Source organism: Ursus maritimus, unplaced genomic scaffold (assembly GCF_017311325.1).
Source record: "Ursus maritimus isolate PB19 unplaced genomic scaffold, ASM1731132v1 scaffold_11, whole genome shotgun sequence".
Classification (NCBI taxonomy): Eukaryota; Metazoa; Chordata; class Mammalia; order Carnivora; family Ursidae; genus Ursus; species Ursus maritimus.
Window position 1 is genome coordinate 30,020,729 of NW_024423453.1, and position 23,311 is coordinate 30,044,039.

The 23,311-nt window shown below is 35.5% G+C and overlaps 1 protein-coding gene across 2 annotated transcripts in view; it reads left to right on the forward strand.

The window, feature by feature from the left end:
- NAA15 (N-alpha-acetyltransferase 15, NatA auxiliary subunit) overlaps nt 1-19,807 on the forward strand; it is an 80,600-nt gene extending 60,793 nt beyond the window's left edge. The window contains exons 15-20 of one of the 2 annotated variants that reach the window (XM_040626323.1): nt 1,617-1,810; nt 6,108-6,216; nt 8,375-8,473; nt 13,321-13,464; nt 15,308-15,405; nt 17,366-19,807. In XM_040626323.1, coding sequence (XP_040482257.1) covers nt 1,617-1,810; nt 6,108-6,216; nt 8,375-8,473; nt 13,321-13,464; nt 15,308-15,405; nt 17,366-17,566 — 845 coding nt within the window. In that variant the 3' untranslated portion in view covers nt 17,567-19,807. Of the gene's footprint in view, nt 1-1,616; nt 1,811-6,107; nt 6,217-8,374; nt 8,474-13,317; nt 13,465-15,307; nt 15,406-17,365 lie in introns of both variants that reach the window. The other variant, XM_040626322.1, reaches the window with a different exon arrangement.
- Nucleotides 19,808-23,311: the final 3,504 nt, after the last annotated feature.

The window sequence follows — 23,311 nt, forward strand, 5'->3', positions numbered from 1 at the left end:
CTTGTTCCATTTGTTTTTTTCTCTTGCATTTTTATTATAAGCTACAAGAGGAATTATAAGCTACCTTAACTACCCCCCTTTTTTTTTTAGCTTGGAAATCCCTCCAGATTTCCATAGATCACTCATTTCATTTGATATGCCTCTACATGACTATAACATGTTTCACTTAAAGCCTCTTCAAAATCCAGACTCTATTAAATAGTATAGGGTCCTTCGAGCTTCCATTAATGCTTTTTTCCAAGTCTTCCCACCTTTTGCCATGCTTTGGAACCAAAGTCGGTCCTACATTTTAGATTTTTATTGCAGTGGCACCCCACTTCCAGGTACCATAATCTGCCTTATCTATTGCTGCATAACAGATTGCTTACACATAGCTTTAAATAATATTTATTATCTCAGAATTCCTATGGGCCAGGAATTCAGAAGTCACTTAGCTTAGCTGTATGATTTTGAAAGATGTGGGGTCTCTCAGGAGATTGAGGTCAAGATGGCAGCCAAAGGCTTCTGAAAGGTTGATTTGAGTTGGACAGTCTGCTTCCAAGATGGCTTACTCTCATGGCTGGAGGCCTTTTCTTGGCCACATAGGTCTTTCCATAAGGTTGTTTGTGTATGTTCACAACATGGCATTTGGTTTCTCGTGAGTGGTGCAAGAGAAAGTAGGGAGGAATCCACCATGCTTTATGTTCTGATCTTGGATGTCATACACTTTGAATTCTAGCATATTCCATTCGTTGGAAGTGAGTCAAGTATAGCCCGCAATTAAGGGAAGGGGAAATAGGCTCTACCTTTTGAAGGAAAGACTTTATGGGCATATTTGAAAATCACCACTGTGATGGTATATTTTAAAATGACCTTTTTCATTTCTCACTATCAATAAGTATACCCAAAGTTACAGTTGCACATGTAACTTTCAGATTTATTGCTTGAAGAGGAAACGATATAGATTTTTTACTTTATTATCTCATATTTGTGATTTCTGGTCTTTCTTTTGAGACATTCCATAGTTTGTACCAGAAGAGCTGTTGTTAATTTTCAGTGTCGAGCTTTTAATTTACCATATAGTTTTTTATTATTCCATCAACAAATATTTGAGTATTTTTTGTATATTCTGCTAGGCCCTGAGAATACATAAATTACAAATAAGACAGGGTCTCTTCCACCAAGGAGTTCACGGTCTTAAAAGAAAACCACATATATAAACAAAGTATTGCGACAAGCAAAACATATGTCATAGTGGCAGCACTGAGTAGAGAATGAATAACTGACAAGGTTAGAGAGGCATAACTAAGAAAAAACATAGTCTAAGGCCATAGAAATATCAAACAGCTTGTTATTTCTAGAACTGCAAGTATAATATTGCTGGAGGAACTCTTATGCTTTTATGTTTTGCTGTGGTTGTGGCACCAGGTCTCCACCTGGTTTCAGAACTTTTTTTTTTAAGAGATCACAGTGTTCTCTATTGAATGTGGAACCATTAAATGGCTAGGTACACATAGACACATGGACATGTATAACATGTAATATTTTTTATGGGAGTTTTAATGGGAATGTTAAATTAGTGATCATTACTAACCTGATTAATATGCTTTAAATTAATTAATCCATATTGTCTACAGCAAACATGTCTGACAAAGAACTAAAGAAGCTACGTAATAAACAAAGAAGAGCTCAAAAGAAAGCCCAGATAGAAGAGGAGAAAAAAAATGCAGAAAAAGAAAAGCAGCAGAGGAATCAGAAAAAGAAAAAGGATGATGATGATGAGGAAATTGGAGGTCCAAAAGAAGAACTTATCCCTGAGAAACTGGCCAAGGTACTTAATAATAGTGTTGAGCACAATTGAGTGAAATTTTGTGGCCTGTTATTGTCATTTTATACTGTCTTATTCGACCAATTTGATTATATATTTTAGAATGAAAAATCATTTTAAATCTTAGCATGTTATCCTTCCTTCTTTTGCCCTTTCTTTCTTTCTTTCTTTCTTTCTTTCTTCCTCTCTCTCTTTTTCTTTCTTTCTCCTGCTCATATTTCACATTTAAAACTTGGAATAATGATCCTGATCCAGAGTAATCTAGTATGGTATAGAGGAAAGTTTTGGCTTTTGAGTCATTCTGATCTGGGTCCACATATATCAGCGCTTATACTTCACTGTGTGTCTTGGACACTTCGTCTAACCTCTCTGATGGTTTTCTTATGAATAAAATGGGACTTGGAAAAAATCCCTACTAGGCAGGATTAAAGGAACTATATGTACAAAGAATGAAGCATCTGTTATAAGTGGTAACATGGAACTTTTTATATTTAGACCAAATTGAGCTTAATAAAGGAAATGTATGTGTATATCTCTCACCCATGTGTCAGTTTACAGTATTTCTTTATTGTACTTTGCTATTTTAACCTAATCTCTTTAAAAGTCCCTAAATATTTTCCCCCAAGCCAAAAATCATATCTGCTATTTTTAATCATTAAGCTAAAACCAAGGTATTGATTGTCAAATGAACCATTTTGATTAGTAACGTACTTGTGCACTTTTCTTCTGACCCTTGGTGTTCAGCTACTGCATGTGAAAATAATTTTATAGTTTATTACGTTAAAGCAGTAAATATAGTAAGCACATTGCCCTAGAGTTCAGTAGTAGCCTCCCTAGTAGCTAAAAAATCAAAATCAACTGCCTTATAACTAAGAAAAATTATAATACCTAATAAGTAGAGTTGGAAAATAGTTTTAGGATTATATCAGAGCAGATGGACAATAATATCTCATAGCAGTATTGCTATCTAAGAACCAGAGAAATCTCTCTTGGATTTCAAAGGATATATTGACATCTTTTCACAGATAATTGTATAACTTCTAGGAAGAAAGATACTACCTTTTTATTGTTGGGAGTTTATTGGAAGAATACGCAGAGTAGTGAAGAAGCACAGAAAATTGCCTTTTAGGCCTCATGGAAAATTGGAGTGTTTTTCAAGGATAGTATCAGCTTTAAGGGCCTTCCATCTTTATGCTTCAGCTTTATTACTACCACTTTTAATCACTGTCAGTGACTATCTGCCACTACCATTCTTTCTACATGCTTTCTCTATAGCCCATGACTTTTCTTAATGACTTTTTTCTTTGTAACACTTTGTACCTTCCATTATACTTCTTAAAGAGAGAATTTACCCCCACAGAGCAGAATTCTTATACCAGGCCTCCTTATGACTATTGGGTTTTTCTTGTGTCCAGCTTATCATGGCTTCCTTTGGGCCAGATGCCAAGTTATAGTCTAATTATTTATAGCTAGAGGTTTGTAGAGTCTCAGAAGAAAATAATGCCTACAGAAAGTGCTTTATTTGGAAAGAGCCCAGTGGAAGGTACCCACTTTCATAGGCTGCTATTTAATATATACTGTTCTTACCTGTTAGGCACATAACACACTTCTCTTCCTAGGGTAACTGCCTCCAGGATGCCCCCTTCTAATAGTATCAACCCTTACTTATAACCCCAGTGTGGTGGCAGCATTAGATTACTCCAAGCCATCATAATAAGGTATGACATTGTAGGCAGTTTTAAAAGTTGCCTGCCAAATCTGGATTTACAGTCTCTAGATTCTGATTTTTTGTGATCCTGTATTTTATCATTCTTAATGTTATAAATGGTATATTTAGTGTCACCGATTCAGGATTTTATATATGTAATATAAAATAAAAGCATTATTATGTTAGCAATAATTCCAGTTGAAAAAGGAAAATAGGAAGAGGTTTAGTGAGTTTAATATTCAGTTAACTGAGTATAAACCTGAAGTCTTTGTTTCTCCAACTTATAATGAGGCAGTAATTGGTATTTATGAGTTCCTTCATGTACCACCCATCCTATGTTCCTCCTTGCGTTCAGGTAGTATTCATCTCAGCTGGATTATTTTTTTCCTTCTGTATACCCATATGTTCCTCCTTACATTGTGTTCTTAGTATTCTGTCTGTATAGGGTTTAATAGTTTTAAACTCTCTGTTGCTATGCTGGGAGTATAGGGAAATGTATTCTTATACAACATATTGTAATACGGATTAGACTTCACATCAGTTTATAAATTTAAAAATTACATATGATCAAAACCACCCTTGTAAATCTCTTATATTGCCCATCAACACAATGCAGTCCCATTCTGCATCTCTTTAAACTTAAGTAAATTAAAATCTTCATGACTAGATGTAATTTTTTTTTTGAGAGACAGAAATGAATATGCATAATTCTGGCAATTTCATCCAGTACTCCACTCAGTGAACACAGGACCCCAACTGAGTATGAGACTGAGGAAGTATGATTACCATTTGTTTAGTCCATGTCAGTTCCTGTGTGCCTCTCCCAGTGTGAACATTTTGCTACTATGATTCTCATTTTGGTACTTAATATGGTTTTCATGCACAGAATGCAAACTAGTAATATATATTCATTTCTGTACGTCTATCTCTACAACTTTAGGGATTTTTCAAGGGTAGTTTTGATGATACTTTTTTCCTTTTTTTTTTTTTATCTTAAGCACTGATTTTAGAACTCATCCCTGTTGATATGCTTTTGTATATATAACTCCATACTTCATTATGTATATGAATAGAATGTAGTTAGCTTTATTGTGGTTATGTATATATGTTTAAACACTTAGATTTGGTGTGACAAAAATCTTACCTACACGAGGCACACAAATGTGGGGATAACAGATCCAGATTTTTTGTGGTGGCAAATGTTCTCATTTATTAGAATTGTAGGCAGAATTTCTCTTTTCTTTTTCCAAGTTTAAATACTTGATTTCAATTAAGTATAATGTTTGTATTGACTTAGCTTCCCTATATTCCTTGTTTCCATTTTGTAACAGCAGCCATATCTCCCTGGTAGTAAATTACCCTGGTCAATACAGTGATCCTCATTTCAGTCTGTACTCTGAAAGTCTTGAAAAACTTGATACAGTTCCATTACAGTTTCAGTTTGCAGTTCTTTACCTTTCCCTGGTAGACATTTCTCCCCTGTATAACACAAATCCCAACTCGATAGGACATAGAATCGTGGGAATAAGAAGCAAAATATTTACAAATGTGTGAGAAATGCATACTTAGGAGGGCCCCTCTCTCCCCTTTGTCTCTTGGTATCTACAGCTAGTAGAGTGACAGCACCATATATTGATTTCTTGTTTAGAGCATGTGTCCTTCAGAGTAATGCCAGCTCTTTTACATGCTAGTATAAGGTAGCTTTGCTTAAGGTTTTTCTTTTGTTTTGTTTTTTTTAATGCCGTGAAGTAATTTCCTTAGCCATAATCTGTGTTGGTAAAACCACAATTACCATATTAGCAGAGCCATGTTGGACAGCTGTGGCAAATCTAAATTCCATCAAGGATAAGTTGTTAACTGCCTCTGTGATGAGACAAGGTAAATACAGGCATGGATGTTCAGTGCCTTTCTGATAAATCTGATATTGCTCCCCACCCCGTCCCAGTCTACAGGGAAGAATTTTGTCCAGATACTCAGTGTAGGAATGTAACAATAACACAGTTGTGTAGTAAACGTGCCTGCCCAGGAATTAAAATAAATTTTTTTAAATGCCATCTCACCATTAGTATGGCATTGGAATAAATATGGATTCTATAGAATTTGTATTAGAACAAAGCAAGATAGAATGGATATTGTACTGCCTTTTTTTAATAGCTTGATTGTACTTCACTTTGAATTTAGAAAGAATGTTGACTCATTCTGTAGTATTCTCTCTCTTCCTTAACCCCTCTTCATCCTGTTTAACATCCTCCTCTGTCCTCCCCCTGCCCCACCCCTTGTCTGTCTTACCTGTTCATCTCACTGTCTTTTCCTGGTTCTGTTTTATCTTTCTCTTTACTTGTCAGATAGTTTCTCTACAGAGATAATGTAATATCTATGGTTAAAAACCAGTGAAGATTTCTAGAGTTCAAAATCCCCTTCCTTTAGATTATGGGAGGTTAAAATATGACGGTATTTCTGGGTAATGGGTAAGTGATTTTTACCAAAAAGAAAAAAAACCCAGAAAGGGAAGTGTTTTTAATAGAATAAGATCACATCCTTCCCCCTCCCCCACCTTGCTTCCATTTGTATAATATCTTTTATTTTTGTTAGGTTGAAACTCCATTGGAAGAAGCTATTAAATTTTTAACACCGTTGAAGAACTTGGTGAAGAACAAGATAGAAACGCATCTTTTTGCCTTTGAGATTTACTTTAGGAAAGGTAGGCAATTAGGGTATAGTGGCCCTGATAAAATTGATCACTGTATTTCTTAGATATAGTCACCCAAATCCAATAGTCTCACCACCGTAGGATTTTTCTCCCAATGCAGCTTCTCATAGAAATGCCTGCTACATGTACAAGATACTATGGGGAGGTATAATGATACTGTTAGCTCTCCTAAGACATTAAAATCAACAGTAGATACACATACGTAACTAAGATTAAGGTCAAATATAGTAGTTACCATGTATGGGTGTGAATAAAATTAATGATACAGAGCTTAGATTAGTGCCTGATACAAAGGGAGCATTGAATAAATGTTGGTTATTATTAGCTATTGTTAGAAGGTGTGGTGGTTAAGGTTTATCTTGAAAGATGGATCATATTTCTAAAAGAAAAGATGCATAGAAAGGAAGAGGATGCATTAAGAAAACACAAGTATGCTTAAATAATGTTGAGGTTGTCTGTCTTGCCTGAGTCAGGTAAAAGGTTAATGGAAGGTCTTGGTTGTCTTGTTTAGAATGCCTAGACTACATATAGATACTAAGACTTTGTGGTATTGAATTGCTGTAATCCAGGTGGTTCATTGGAAAAAAAAAAAAAGTATCATTAGGGTGATGCATATGAAGGAAAGAGAAATTAGTAAGATCTGAACAAAGGTTGTTGGCTCCAAGCAGTGTAACTGTTCTAAAAGAGATTGAATAAAATAGTATCTCTATAGAGTATCCATTAAAAAATCATGTTTGTCCAAAGTAATTAATAATGTTGGATAAAGGTTGCTGTATAGCATTGCTTGGAAATATGACACAAAACTATAGTTTGATTTTAATTTTTACTAAGATATTTACATGGGTATGTAAGACAGAAAAAGGGCCAGGAAGAAATACATAAAAAAATAACAGATGGTCTGTTAATGGATTTGAGTGATTACAATGGTTTCCATTGTATTTGTTTTTCAAAATGATTGTGTTATAATTTGTAAAAGAAGTTTATTAAATAGTCCAATAATTTAGAAACTTTTAAAGAAAAGTTAATACAACTTCCCTTTTCTTTTTTTCTTTCTTTCTTTTTTTTTTTTAGAGTGTGGAAGTAGTGGGGGTTTGGGGGGGGGGAGAGGGAGAGAATCTTAAGCAATGCATGGCTTGATCTCACGACCCTGAGATCATGACCTAAGCTGAAATCAAGAGTCAGACACTTAACTGACTGAGCCACCCAGGCGCCCCAATACAACAAATATTCTTAAATGTAATCCTGAAGTATAAAAAACCTGTTCTGCTTAAAGTGGGGAGGGCAATCTAAATTCCTTACAATTGGCTTCTTGGTTGTGTTCTAACCTCTGAAGGGCTCTTCAGCATTTGAAATTCACTGTAGTCATGTGAAATGGGTAGTAACAAAGGGTATGGCAGTATTTTTAGCTTTGTGAGTGTTGGAGTAAGGGGAAAAGACATGTTAGAGGAGCCTGGAGTTTTGAATTTTGTTATTTGGAGAATGGTACCAAATTAGGGAAGTCTTAAAGAGGTGATTTTAGATGGGACTTGGAAGTACAGTGAGTAATCAGGTGAAATTTCCATTCAACAGGTGGAAACACTACTGAAGCTTGGGAAACACGGGGGTGTGAGTGTGGGGATAGTATAGAAAGATATTAGAAATCACTGAAAACATAACCTTGGTGAATATTTTATCTTTCGAGGAGGAAGAGGAACCACAGATTGATTAGGAGAGGACACAAGTAGGAGGGAAACCATTTCACATGAATGTCACAGAACCCAAGAAGGGAGCTAGTTTGAAGTATAAACGATGAAGTTTTATAAGTAGTGCGAAAAATCCCTTTGTTTTGATTAAAGGAGGTTAAGAAATGAAATGGCTTCAAATTTTGTTTATATGGCATTAGTTCAAGTATTGTTGAATGCTGTCTAAATTTTTTGTACTTCACAAAACATTTTTTTCTTAAAAACATTTTTTCTTAAAGAATGTTGTGTGGAAAATATGAGCTAATATTGCTAAATCTGAGGAAATCCTTTGCTTCACTCCTGTTGCAGTTCAGTTTGATTGACTCTAAATTCGTTTCTCTATTTGTAATTCTCTAAATTAGTCCTCCAGAGGAGGGCAGCTTATTTTATCAAATGATCAAAATATATCTTACTTTTTCTTTTTATAGAAAAGTTTCTTTTGATGCTACAATCAGTAAAGAGGGCATTTGCTATTGATTCTAGTCATCCCTGGCTTCATGAGTGTATGATTCGACTCTTTAGTACTGGTATGTTTTGTTTTACATTACTTAAGTATTTGATTACAGTAGTTGATAGTGACTGTATAAGTGATCTATATAAGTTTGTCATAAACTCATTCATTTTAAAGCTTGCATTTTAAATTAGCTAAGGGGAAAAGCAAGGTTTTTTCTTTGTGATAAAGGTCTTCATTTTAAGGTAGAAATGTTACTTGATTCTGATATATAGAACTATTCAGTCTGAATATTTGAGAATCACTTCTGTTTCTAAAACGTTTCACGTAAGTTGGAATTTTGAATCATACTCGTGTAAAACTTTTTAATTGTTCTAAAATTGAAAAATCTCTGAAATTGTCTAGCTATCTCCTTGTCTGTCTTCAGAATTCTTGCAGTCATAAAATTTTTGCTAACTATAGATTTCAAAGAACTTTAAGGCAATCACTACTTTTCAAATATTTTCATTGTAAGATCCATATATTTTAATGTGAGGTAGAACTATAGAATTTTAGAGTGTAAAAGGTGGAATTTTATGCTAATTATTTTTCATTTTATAGTTGAGAAATCTAGGACCTTAAAAGCTTAAATAGGACTTATTTAAGGTCACACAAATAGTAATGAAGCAGGGATGAGAGCTTGGGTCTTTATATTGTTCTTTCTACTACAAAAGCTTTAAATTTAGAGTAAAGAACTCCTATAGTCAAGTGGTGGTTGTGGTTTGATTTTTAAGTGACTGGAGAAGGGAAATTGAATCTTTATAGAACAATCTGCAAATACAGTTAAATTATCTATCTCATTGCTGAATACTCAGCCACATATGAATCCATACATATCTAAATAATGAGGTTAAAACAGTCATCCCAGTCTTTTGAAAAATGCTAAATTGTCCTGATTAAGAACACTGTTTTGACTTCTAAGTAAAACCTTACTTAAATTATATTTATGCTTGCCAAAAAAAGTGATTCCTGTTATAGACACTGAATCATAGAGATGTTTTTCAATTTCTTAAATTATGATAGTAATAAATAACATAACCACCTTATAGAAAATAGAAGAAAGAATTGCTGTATTTAGAGAAAATTCAAAAATTTCTAGTCTCTCTTTTTGTATTAAAATTTTTTTGAAATCATGAGTCAGAAAATAAAGGCCAGGGCTAATGGCTTTTAAAACCATTCTTGGTTAGGATGGAGTGCATTTAAGCTGTTTTCAAAATTAATATACACATTTTGTATAATCAATTCTTTCCTAAAAGGTAGGAAAATAATACATGTAAATCCTATGGATTTAGAGATTTCTCTTTGAAATAGGAATTAAAAGTGGCATATCTAAATATATTTGTTCATAGTATGTGCATGGATTGATGAACATATGACTGTTTTCTTGAAACAGTTGTTTCAGGAGTTAAAATGCTCATGGACTTCAGAAGAACAAAGGCAGGATGGTCCTGATGTAAAAGTAGAATTATTTAGTGTCCCTGTTAGCTATGCCCATTGCTCCAAATGTTTAGCTGACAGCATTGTTAGGAAGAGAGTTACAAAGTAATTCTTATTTTGACTAAATTTAGGCAATAAAGTGGTAATTTGGAGTGATAAAGATGCACTGTCTCTTTAAAAAACCTTCAAGAAATTGGGTAGACCACTTATTACCTTTGTTAAGAACAGGTGTGTACTCTATAAAAATACTTGTGAGACTACAGAAACACAGAGTAGGGGCATCTTTGATATACCCCACAGGGTTCCTTTAGTATATTTGGTACTTAAAAAAAAAAAATTAACTTTGAAGTAAGTTTTCAAGAACACATTTGTCATGTCAAGTTATACTGTACTAACTCCTTCTTTACAAAGAAATTTTCACATAACTCTTTTCTGGGAAGCATGGGGTTAAAAGGTGCGTCGACACCTATTTTATTATGGAAACTTCTCTAAGTAAATATAGTTATATTAGCCTGGTTATCAGTACCCTCCAAATCTTCAGAATGTTGTTATACTACCAAAGTAATTAGTATCTGCTATATAAAGTAATTTCCCATATGGGTCATCTTCCTCTCCCCCTTTTAATTATGAAGATGATTTTCAGGTTTTTCTTCTTTCTTTCTTTCTTTCTTTCTTTCTTTCTTTCTTTCTTTCTTTCTTTCTTTCTTTTTAATTTATAGGATTTAGAGCAATTTAAAATACACTTCTGCTTGGTGCTAAGTAAAAGATAGGAGCTTAGACATTGAATTGTTCTGTTATTCGCTTACATGCTTTTAAAATCACTGGTCATCTTGTTCTACAGTGAATCTTTTGTCTTTTCCTCTCATTTGTACAAACTCCTTTCTTCTTTTATCTGCAGATTTTCTTCTGTACTTATGTATTTCTCTCCTAAAAACTTCGTTAATACTCTCATTTACCTATTCTCCTGTTTTGAGTGGTAATCCCTTAGTAGGTTGTGCTTTAACCTAGTAGTGAGTATACTGTCTTTATCTCACACAGAATATGAGCATTTTCCACCCAAATCATTACGAAAATGCCAGCTAGCCTAGGAACCCAGGGAAATTCTTTTTGCTAAGAATCCACCCCCTTTTCAGTGTGACTTTTAACCATTGATGATTACTAAATTTCTTTAATCTGCTAATAAGCTAATAGCATGAACCAAACATTATTTTAATTTTAAGATGTCAAAAGACTCAAATCAAAAGCCTCTTAGATAAGGTTTTATTACCCTTCCCTCATTCAAGTATTACTTTTCCGTGATTCACAAGACATTATCAGACGATAGGAAGATAAGTAGTCTGGGATTTTTTATTTTCCTGGGACTTCAGTATTTTTTTTGTTAGTTTTAATCACTTTCAAAGGATGTTTAGATTGATCCCGCAGCCCACTAGTCTTTAGCAATAAAAGCTTATCTAATAGATGTGTGACATTTGAGGTTGCCCCTTTCCTTAAAGATACAAGTAAAATTCCATTCTATAGAATTCCATATAGCATTCTAAGTTATACTGCAGCAGATTTTTTTTTTTTTTTTTTTGGTTATTAGTATCTTCCTGGAAATTACAGTTCCAATCTGCATAATGTAGGGGAGCAAACAGAGTCAGCCTCAAACATTTTGTGACTTAGTGAGGAAATGTTTTTGGAAATAGCTATTAATGGAAGTTGGGAGTTATATAAATATTTCTTCTTTATATATTCCGAGTATATGTATATTTGTTTTTAATTGTGTGGACTTTTTAAAAAATCAGTTTTGATTTTTCTGGGGACATCGTTTTAATCTGAGGAAAACAAATTTAATAAAGGTAGTAAAAAAACATGAAAAGCTTAGCTTCCACCTATAACCAGCTCTAATGTTGGTTACTTTCCCATCTGTATATGGTGTCTGGAAAGCACTTCATGCAAACCAACAAAGCCCATGGAAATAACATATTTTATAGAAAACCTGTGGTTTTGACATAATGTCCATTGTAATTGGCTATAATCTATTTTACCAACTTTCTTTTCAGTTCTCTCTGCACTCCTGCTTCCCCTGAAAAACAAATACTGATAAATTGCAAAAGCCAAGTTGAAAGTACAGCCATAATGGAGGTTAAGCTAAATTCTTTGTAACTCATTTAATTGAAAAAAAAAAAAAAGCCACATTTAATTGAACCACTAATTTCTGTAGAATGATAGAAGAGATGTTATTTAACCAACAAAGCGCATATCAATTATTCAGGTACTATTTATGTGTAAAACATTTCATACAGATGTTTACTACTCAAGAGTTCAGTGTTTTTTAATAAAGCTTACGGTAGTGATCCAGGGTAGTGATCCATTAGGGAGATAATGAAGGCAGTTTAGTGAGTCATTACTACCATTTGACTAAAATAGAATGGAATAGAAAATAGCAGATGCATAGCACAAAGTTAGGGTTAGTGTTCTGTGCAACTTTTGCTTCACATAATGAGCTATGTATATAGGGTACATATTCCTCAGTACAACATTTGAAAGTGACCACCATAGTTCCTAACCATAAGGAAAATATATTTTCAATCTATGACAAAAGTAATAACAGTTTATTGAATTATATATTTACCTATTATAAGTTCTTTTATATATAACTTTTCCTTACTGTGATCATTTTAGGTTGGGTATTTCCTTAATTTTACAGGTCAAGAAATAAGTTCAGAGAGGTTGTGACTTGTCCAAGCCTAGATCCATACCCAGGTCTGTCTGGCTCAAAGCTTCAGACTATCTCTCTATACCAAAATAATAATGAAGAATAAGCATACTGAAATTCAGTCAGAGAGGTTGGGGGGTCAGCTTTTCCATTTCTAAATTCCAAGCCCTGGGAATATGATTACTAGCATGTATTCATTACAGGAAAATACTTTGGTGGTCCTTTGGAATTTATTATACAGTGATAACTCAGTTTACATACATGAAGTGAACCACGTTTTCTTTTAAAATTGATAAATTTTGTAATGGCCTTATTTGGGTATGGAAGAAGGAGGTGAGGAAAATTCTGTTGTATTCAGCACTGCATAATTGCTGTGGCAGTATTTATCAGGTAGGTGTCATCAAAGCCCCTATTTGACAGACTTGATTTAAAGTTGAGGGGGGCAGCCCCTCGGGGCTTAGAAGGCTACAGAATTACATCCTTCATTTTCTATTTTGCTTTGTTTTTTTCTGAAAATGAATCATTTATCATAATGAAATGTCTTTGAATGCCATTAGAAAATCATATTATTCTGACACACATTCTTTACATTTATATAATCTCTTTAAATGTTGAATTATAAGTAGGTTCATCTAGTTTTTACATATAATTGCTTTATTTATTAGACTTTTGAGGTAGATAATTTTTTAACTTCTGCAAACTATATCGGAGTATCTATTAATTGAGTTTGTTTTTCATTTGTTCAGCAGTGTGTGAAAGTAAAGATTTATCTGATACAGTTAGAACAGTATTAAAACAAGAAATGAATCGTCTTTTTGGAGCAACGAATCCAAAGAATTTTAATGAAACTTTTCTGAAAAGGAATTCTGATTCATTGCCACACAGATTATCAGGTAATCACATTACTTTCTTTTTATCTTAGCCTCCTCCTTCTTCTTTTTTTTTTTTTAAGATTTATTTATTTGAGGGGCGCCTGGGTGGCACAGCGGTTAAGCGTCTGCCTTCGGCTCAGGGCGTGATCCCGGCGTTATGGGATCGAGCCCCACATCAGGCTCCTCCGCTGGGAGCCTGCTTCTTCCTCTCCCACTCCCCGTGCTTGTGTTCCCTCTCTCGCTGGCTGTCTCTATCTCTGTCAAATGAATAAATAAAATCTTTAAAAAAAAAAAAAAAGATTTATTTATTTGACAGACAGCCAGCAAGAGAGGGAACACAAGCAGGGGGAGTGGGAGAGGAGGAAGCAGGCTCCCAGCGGGGCTCGATCCCAGAACCCTGGGATCACGCCCTGAGCCAAAGGCAGATGCTTAACGACTGAGCCACCCACGCGCTCCATCTTTTTATCTTAGCCTTCTAAAACAATTTCAGTTTTTAGCTAATGGATTAGTGACCAGGTTACACATTTCTCACATGGAAGGGGCATTATGATTATCTCACATTTTAGTCTTATGAAAATAGGCAGCTCAAATATGCTTTCTATAGGGGCGCCTGGGTGGCTCAGTCGTTAAGCGTCTGCCTTCGGCTCAGGGCATGATCCCGGCGTTCTGGGATCGAGCCCCACATCAGGCTCCTCTGCTGGAAGCCTGCTTCTTCCTCTCCCACTACCCCTGCGTGTGTTCCCTCTCTCACTGACTGTCTCTCTGTCTATCAAATAAATAAATAAAGTCTTTAAAAAAAATTAAAAAATATGCTTTCTATAAATCTTCAAATTTTTTAGACAACGTTATTGTTGTGAATCAAGGTCAGTAGTTTCTCCTGGTTCAGCATAGTCTTTACAACAAAGCAAGTATATTGCTTTTATCTGTATATTACATATAATGAAGGAGGGTGGAGCTTTCTGGTTTTTTTTCTTTCTCCCTTCAACATGCTCTTAAAATTCACTTGGATGTGACCATCATCTTCTATTTCCCACGCTTGTGTAAAATATTAAACCGAACAATGCAAAACACCTGAAACCATTTCACAGGCAGTAGTCTGTGCTAGCAGTCCAAAGTCTGGACTTGATGGGACCATGTGGGTAGTGCTTTAGTAGGATGCTTTTAGAAAACCTGGCTAAGAAGCCCAGCAGCTTTGTATGCCTTTGTGGAATTCTGAATTCAGCTTTTTGGCTCATACCATCAAGGTTGGGTATCTCCCTCCTCCCACATCTGCAGCCCCACTTCATTAAGTGGTGTATTCCCCTCAGCCCCAAATTATGTTCATTTTAGAAAGAAGCAAACTATCCATAGTCCTCCTACACAGAGACAGCTATTATTAGAATATTTTATTTCTTCATAATTTTTTTTACTTTAATCTCAGGCTATTTTTGGTCTGTCCTCTCAGGTTTGTTTTTTTTTTTTTTTAATTTTAATTTTTATTTTATTTTTATTTTTTTTATTTTTAAAAAGATTTTATTTATTTATTCGACAGAGATAGAGACAGCCAGAGAGAGAGGGAACACAAGCAGGGGGAGTGAGAGAGGAAGAAGCAGGCTCATAGCGGAGGAGCCTGATGTGGGGCTCGATCCCATAACACCGGGATCACGCCCTGAGCCGAAGGCAGACGCCCAACCGCTGTGCCACCCAGGCGCCCTGTTTGTTTTTTTTTTTTTAAACAGTGTTTCAAATGGCTATTCCCATTTTTCTAATAAAGTGCCACACTCTGTGTGCCCATGTATGTTACATTTTATATTTGAAAGGATAGAGGATAAGATGCTGGTTTTACTTTGGAATAAAGCAGATTTCCTTTTTTCTTCTCTTTTAGCTGCCAAAATGGTATATTATTTAGATCCGTCTAGTCAGAAGCGAGCTATAGAGTTGGCAACAACACTTGATGAATCCCTCACGAACAGAAACCTCCAGGTAAGGAGTTTCTCATAATCTCTCTTTTTTTTCATAATCTCTGTTACAGTACCTGACTACTTTCTGTTTCTCTTTTCACAAAGAGAATAATTTTTACCAAATAATTGTTTTTTGTTATTTATGCATACTGTTTACCAAACCGTTATGAATCCACATCAGAAACTAACCTTATCTTGAATTTATTTAGGATTGTCTGTGTGCACACATACACAGCAGGCTACTTGGCATCCAAGAACTAGTTCCACATCTATTACTTAGAATAATTTTTTCTAGAAATGTGTTTTAGTAAAATCATATATATGTGTTATATATATATGTATTATATATATATGTCCGTAGTTAATTTTAGATTTCAGTTCATTCATATCTGTGCATTTTTTTTGAAGATTTATTTATTTTAGGGAGAGTGAGAGAGCGTGCGCATAAGTGGGAGAGAGGGGCAGAGGGGGAGGGAGAATCCAAGCGGACTCCTTGCACAGGGCAGCTCAGTCTCACCACTCCGACATCATGAACCAAGCCAAAATCAAGACTCAGATGCCCTTCTAACTGAGCCACCTAGGTGCCCCCATATCTGTGCATTTCTGAGCAAGCAATAGTCTCTGTGAGGATTTTTTTTTTTTAAGATTTATTTATTTACTGAGAGACCGCGTGCATGCATGCACGCAGGAGGGGTAGGGAGGAAGAAGAGAATCTTAAGCAGACTCATACTGAGCCCCATGCAGGGCTGGATGTCACCACCCTAAGATCACTACTTGAGCTGAAACCAAGAGTCAGTCACTTAACTGTGGCACCCCCTCACAGTGAAGATTCTGACATTTTGAAGATGTATGTGCCAGGGGTCAAATTAAAACACTCGTTTTATAACTTTTATTGTAACATGAGATTAAGTGGAATAAAAGATATATGGGTGTGTTGCAAAATACAGATTCTAGTTTCAACTAAAAACAAAGGATAGGGGGCGCCTGGGTGGCACAGCGGTTAAGCGTCTGCCTTCGGCTCAGGGCGTGATCCTGGTGTTATGGGATCGAGCCCCACATCAGGCTCTTTCACTATGAGCCTGCTTCTTCCTCTCCCACTCCCCGAATAAATAAATAAAATCTTTAAAAAAAAAAAAAAAGATAGTGCTACTTCCTGTGATAATTGGCCAGATAAAGTAAGCATTTGATATATTCCCTTAATAGCATATGAAGGAAATATCTTGAAGAAACATTTGAACTATTGATTGCTAATTAATACGTTATTTAGATTAGAACATCTCTAGACAGGCAAAGTTGTTGGATACTATGTATCTACAAACTACGTAATGTTTTCCAGGTGAAAAGATGAAGAAATAAAACATGGGAAATGCAAGTCAACATGAAATATTTTAAAATATAAGAAGATATACTAAGATATACTAAGGGGTTTGGTTGAAACAGTTACCAGTTTCATGAACAAATTTTTCTTGTGTATATGCTCCTTTGGTTTGAGACTTCTCCTGCTTAGTTAGTGGAGAAACTTACAATTTGATTACAGTGGTGAAAAGCAATGTTTGGTATTGCCAACTGTCTCTGAGCCTCTTTAAAAAAAAACAAAACTGTAAAAGTTGTAAGTAACCAACATTAGCATGGAAATTTTGACATTCATACACAGGGCTATCCTGGGCTGAGGCAGGGTTGCCGTCTGGGGTCAAGCACTTGTTAAGAGTGGGTGTGTCTTTAAATGCAGCCCCCTACACACTTTGCTTGCCCAACATTAGTCCTGGCTCTGTTTATAAATTCATCCTTTTGTATAAACCCTGCAACTCCAAAGAAATGAATTCTTACGGAATGTGTATGTGAGAGTAAAATGCTTTTGTGTATCTTAAATGTGTACATTTGCCCTTCATTGAGAAAATCTGTGGATAACGAAATGTCTAATGAATTCACAGTGAAAACTTCTTTTTTGACAAGTTATAACATGACCTTTTCTCTTTCTTTAGACATGTATGGAGGTATTAGAAGCCTTGTGTGATGGTAGCCTAGGAGACTGTAAAGAAGCTGCTGAAGTTTATAGAGCAAATTGTCATAAGCTTTTCCCTTATGCTTTGGCTTTCATGCCTCCTGGATATGAAGAGGATATGAAGATCACAGTTAATGGAGATAGTTCTGCAGAAACTGAAGAACTGGCCAATGAAATTTGAACATCATTAAACAAGCAAATGGAATGACTTTGGACCATATCTAGTGTATAATATTTTTGTCACGCACCTGCTGCATTGCTCTAACTTACACAGAATGAGAAGAGTAAATGTTCTTGCCTTCAAATAGTGTTTTACTTTTTTTATCCTGCTGAAAAAGTATATATAAAATATCTAACATATTACAGGATATAGGTTCAGTTTCTTAAAAAATTAAAAGCTGCTAAAATTGAGGGATTAAAAAAAGATACCTTATTCTATTCCTACCTACCCACCCATGTTTTTTAACTAATTTATATAAAATCTGGAGGCTGTTACAGCTAACAAAGCAGGTGTGTGGCAGAAATATTACTTTAAAATTTGTCTTGTGAGATTTTACTATATCTCAGACAGCATAAACGCTGTTTTAGCACTGGATTCTTTCACTGAGCACAAAGAGTTGTTGGGGCTTTAGCATCTGACTGATTTTGTTACGGGGTTGATTCTGACCATAGGAAGTATGCAATGTGAATCACTATTTACAGAGAAAACCTACAACAGATGCTTGATGTTGTAGAAGCTGGGACATATAGATACCAAGCAGAATTATAAGCAACCTAGAGGGTGTTCAATACGCTTGTTGTGTTTCCAAAATTCACTGTACATGATCAGTTTGGTGTTCTTGTACCACAGTTTTTAACTGAAGGAACCAGTTGGAACAATCTCAATTTTAACTAAAACTTGAAGAACTAAAATAGCAATGCAAACCTTTCAGCATTGTTTTGGCCAAACTTGTTAAAACTGTAATGCAAGAACCAAATGCACTGTGATGTGGCACCAACTAATTAGCACGCATGAATTTTTTCACCCAAGAGTGAAAAAAGAAAATCTACCATGGCTTGAAGTTAAAGAGCAGAACTCCTGACTACCATTCTATGACTGATCAAGAGACTAATAGTTAAAAACCTCAGCAGGCCTTGTTCACGATATGCAGAAAAAAAAGTGCTGCAGTTTAGATACCTCTGGAATTTTTCCACAGTGTCACAGGTTTGTAATACTTGAAGCCCTACATTTCTAAGAATATATTTCTTGCTCAGTTGTTTCAGGCAAGCCCAAGACTTTGTAATTTTTAAAGGGCCCAAGATTTTTTTTTCAATAACAGACCAGCTTCTTTTTCCTGCAGTTACAGATGTAATTTCCTTTTTGTTGTCAAACATAAGGTACCAAATATGATGCAATAAATTGTTTTGAAAAACAGTTGTGTGAATATTTCAACTAATCTGTGTTGGGCTTCTGTGAAAATACACAGGTGGAAACAGAGGTGCAAGCCAGAGGCAGTGTAATGTGCTGTACAACTAGTGCCGATGGGAGCGTTTAGAATGGGCCGAGTGCCGATGTCAGGGAACTCCGTAATGCAGGGGTAGTGCTGCTCCTGCATTCAGATTTCAGTGAGGGCCAGGATGGTGGCAGGTACTATGAATGTAATTCCTAACTTATCATTTGAAAGGAAAACTGAAAACTGCAATTTTGATGGAGAAAATGAGCCTTAAAATGTTAAACCTGTATACTGAGAACTGGCCTCGGGCTCAATATTCTCATTACATTTGCAAGATTTGAGCAAATTAAGTATAAAGTGAATCAATTGTATATATAATTGACCTTTTTGTGGTACTTTTAGTTTATAGGAAGTATATTCTAAAGGGAATTTTCAGGAGACCTTGTCCTTCTACTGATTGAACAGTTGTGCTAAACTCAACCTTTCATAGTACGTGACCTGCATTCCGCGTCCCAGTCTAACGATTTAGTGATGTAAAGAGAAGTACAAACTGAACTCCAGTGCTTTGTTATGTTTTCTTAACTGGCCCTGTCTCAGGAACATCTTAACAGATGGCAAAAAAAACAAACAAACAAAAAACAAACTTTTTTTCAACTTCTCCTATGAGTGGCAACTGAAGTTCTTATTGTTGGGAAAGAACACTAGTGCTACCTCTGCCACTACTGAGGTGTTGGGAGGAGGCACCAGCCATATAATAGGGGGTGTATGTGTGAATTATGTTTAAACTCTACTGTATATTGAAATGAAATTCATATATTTGTCTTGATAATGTTCAAATGATGTAGATTGTCTTAGAATGAAAATTCATAAATACTCAGAACTCTTGATGCAGATGCCACCCGTGAGGAGCTAAATTCCTAACATGTATATTGTACTCCAACCCAATTTTACTGGAACTATTGAATAAATATTTTATTTTCTTTCAGGTTTACTTGATAGTGGATACATTGTCTGGTGTCAGAGGACCTTGACAGGGTTCATTTTATGTCCAGACAGCACCCCTACAACATTGTACTGTACTGTCTTGCTCTGAGTAGTATCAACTGGATCATCTCACATTTGCCTCATTCACTCTATTAATTCCAAATGATACTGTGGGGGAAAACAGGGTTAGAAAAACAAGTGGGGAAAAAATGCAGTGATGTTGTATTCTAAACAAGTGCCTTATGTTTATTGCTGAGAACTGGTGTTATCAACCCTTTTCAGAAGAAAGGGTCCCTTGACCTGTATTAACATAGGAAAGTAAAGTTATTTTTGTTTTTCTTTATATTTACTACTCTTGTCATTTCTCATTTAAAAATTAAATTCTGACTAGGTTAGTTTATTCAGCTTTAATTAGATAGTTGAGTCCTACATTTTCAACATTTTTCTGTATTTATTATGCACAAAAATAAAGTGTGATCTATAATAGCATGGCTAAAAGTAGTCCCAATATTAGTGAATAGCTTTTCCATGGGTTTTATCAGTCCCTTGTTTTCCAGTGATGTTTGTACTCCATGGTGTGTTGCTGTTAGAGCTGTGAAATGAAAGCTGTGATTGTAAGAAGAGGCCAGAAAAGTGTGGTCTAGTTTCAGGTAGGTGGTGATAAATTCAGGGAAGTCTCCTGCACAATTTCTAGGAATATTCCAGTTGCCACGTGTAGCGTCTGTTTGGGAAAAGGTAAAAAATGAAGTGTTAAATTTTCTTACAAGATACATATATACGTAGTAATTACTAGCCTTAAATTTTAAACTAGCTGAAATGAGTTCAGAGAAAGACTGACCTGTCAGATGGAAGGTGTAGTCTTCCTCTTCTGGCTCATGCTCCACTTTAAGTTACAGGCAAGGTTTCTTGATGCCATCCAGCTACCATCTAAACTTTGTTGAATCCACTGATGAAACTAAATTAAAAAGTCACATGAAATGGCTGTATTGCCCCATAGGGAGCTGAAGCCTTAAGTTTTGTTTCAATTTTGATGATTAGAAATCTCACTACTTGTAGCAATAAAACATTTTTGGAAAAGGTTATTCTTTATTGAATTGCACTTTCACCTTTTTTAGTATGCAACCTACAGGGTTAAAAGTACTGGTAGTGTGCAGGAGGTTCTGGAGAAAATGCACATTTCAATAAAGCAGGAGAGTATCTTACATACGGTAGGTTATACAGCTGAATTAACACTGCTACCTCCGGCAAGACCTACTCCTTTTATGATGACATAAAGATGGGCAGGAGGAAAGGGAGCAGTATGTGGCAGAAGGCAGGTCTTCAAGGTTTCCAGCCTCAGTTTATCCAGTTGCCTTGGAAATGACACCATCTTGGGATTGTAGCCAGAAGAAAAAATTGGTACTGTTTAACATAGAACTCTTACTAAATTGTCAATGATAGTCAAGCTTGCAATATTAATGTTCAGTGCTCTTTATAGAGTTCTAGATGCCAAAAACAGAATATGGACTTTGTTTCAAGGTGGCTTGTAAAGTTGATGCTTGGCAGTCTAACAAAGACTGTAATGTAGTTCTTAAATTTTTATATTAGGCCTTGTGTCTATTTTAACGGTCTATTATTTCACCCAAGTGGTATAATTCTTAACAGATAATGATCTTGATCTTGAATATGTGATGAAAAATTTCCTGTGATATATAAAGACTCTGCTGTTGCTAAGTCAACTTCGTCTCAATAAGTACAAATTATCCTCTCGTTTAGAAACAACATAGCAAAGAGACTTTTGGAATATGATTTAGGTCCCCTGGCTTGCTTTCAGCTAATAATTACGTCTGCTTTCTATATCTAGTTTCTTGTGCATTGTCTAAACAAACAAGAAGCCTTTCTCCATGCATTTTATGTTATCTTTCTAGTCTACTATAATTTCCTAATGGGCTTTTATGAACTTGCCACTTGTTTACTTTTATCTGCAAGTTTATCAGGTCCATTGCCTAGTGCTTGATACTTTATCACAATTGAGATAGGTGCTGAGTTTCGAAAGTGTTCTTCCAAAACTCAGTGTTTCTTCATTAATAATGAATAATTAAATTAGCTACCACTTTTTGTCTTTCAAATTATTTTGCCAGACTGCTGGTTGATACCTTTAAAAGTGAAAAGGGAGCCCTTTAAAGAAGTAAATAATAAACATCTCCCAGATCCTTTAAGTTCTGAACTGTGGAATACAAAATACTAATTCTTCCCTTCATTAGCTTAATTAAAAATTTTACTATGCCTTAATAACAGTAATAGGTATTCAGAAACATGTATTCAGCCAGCATTGTTTACTGTTGGCATAACTTGCTTAGATCTGACTTAGAGTATTCCCGTTCACCTTCTTGTGCCTGTCTGTTGATCTTCTGCAACTTCCTCAAAATACCACAGATCCATTATATTTTGCCTAAATGTTGAATACATTTCTCACGTCTAATTTTTGTTTTTTTCCTATAGTTTGTCAATGGAATGGTTGTGACTGGCCTTGTAGGAAGCAGATGACTGGAGGACCATCCTCTAACTTTTTCAGTTGCCTGTTCATTGTCGCGTAAATTGGCAGTGAATCTACTCACCTTCATGTCTTTAGCAACCAGCCACCCAGGTAACATCACATCCAGTGGAATTAAGCCGCTACGGAGACTGTCATTCAGTAGTTGCTTCTCATCTAAAGAGCATGAGGGGATTGGTAACACACACACCAACCACGTACCTAGGAAGCTCTGTTGTCGGTAGCCTATCTCTAATTTTAATCAGTACGAGTAAGGAGACGCTGGGTAGGCTCTGCAATGGTTATTTCTAGACACATGACCTATAGCCAGTGTTCATCACAACCAGAAGCTGTGCTCTACAGTTGATCTTTACGTAGGCGATTGAATCCTTTTACGTCATTAACTTAACCCTGTTTATTAAAATCCCAGGGGAGCTATTTTAAAAAACAAACAACCTTCAAAACCTGGGCGTACCTGCAGAGATTCTGATTTGAATGATCTGAAGTCAGGCCTGGGCATGGGTGGTCATCTCCTCTTCCCCTGTACCCCCAGGGATTTTAAGGCTTATCCAAAGTTGAGACCCATTGTCCTTGATGAAATTTGAAATATTTTATAGTATTGACTTTTTTCCTTAGATTGAAGAAGCAAGCAACTATGTAAGTGCAAAAAGATTATCTTTCCCCCATCTTAACATTTGGGGGAAGAACTTAACGTTTGAACTTTCTGTCAAGACTTTCTGGTTATTTTCAAAGTCCATGCTTTTCCCTACTTAAATCATGCTGCTACTATACTATCGGATATGCTGGTGTTCAAAGAAAAAAAAAATCACTTCATAGATTGGTTGGATGTCATGATAACTTGTCTCCATTGAAGCAACTTTTCAAATAATATAATTGTCATGGATAGATAGATGCTCGAGTTTTTGAGTAGATGAGTACCAAAGCAGAGTATGGACTTTTAAATAAGAATGGGTGCTAGATAGTACTCCCTGGAAAT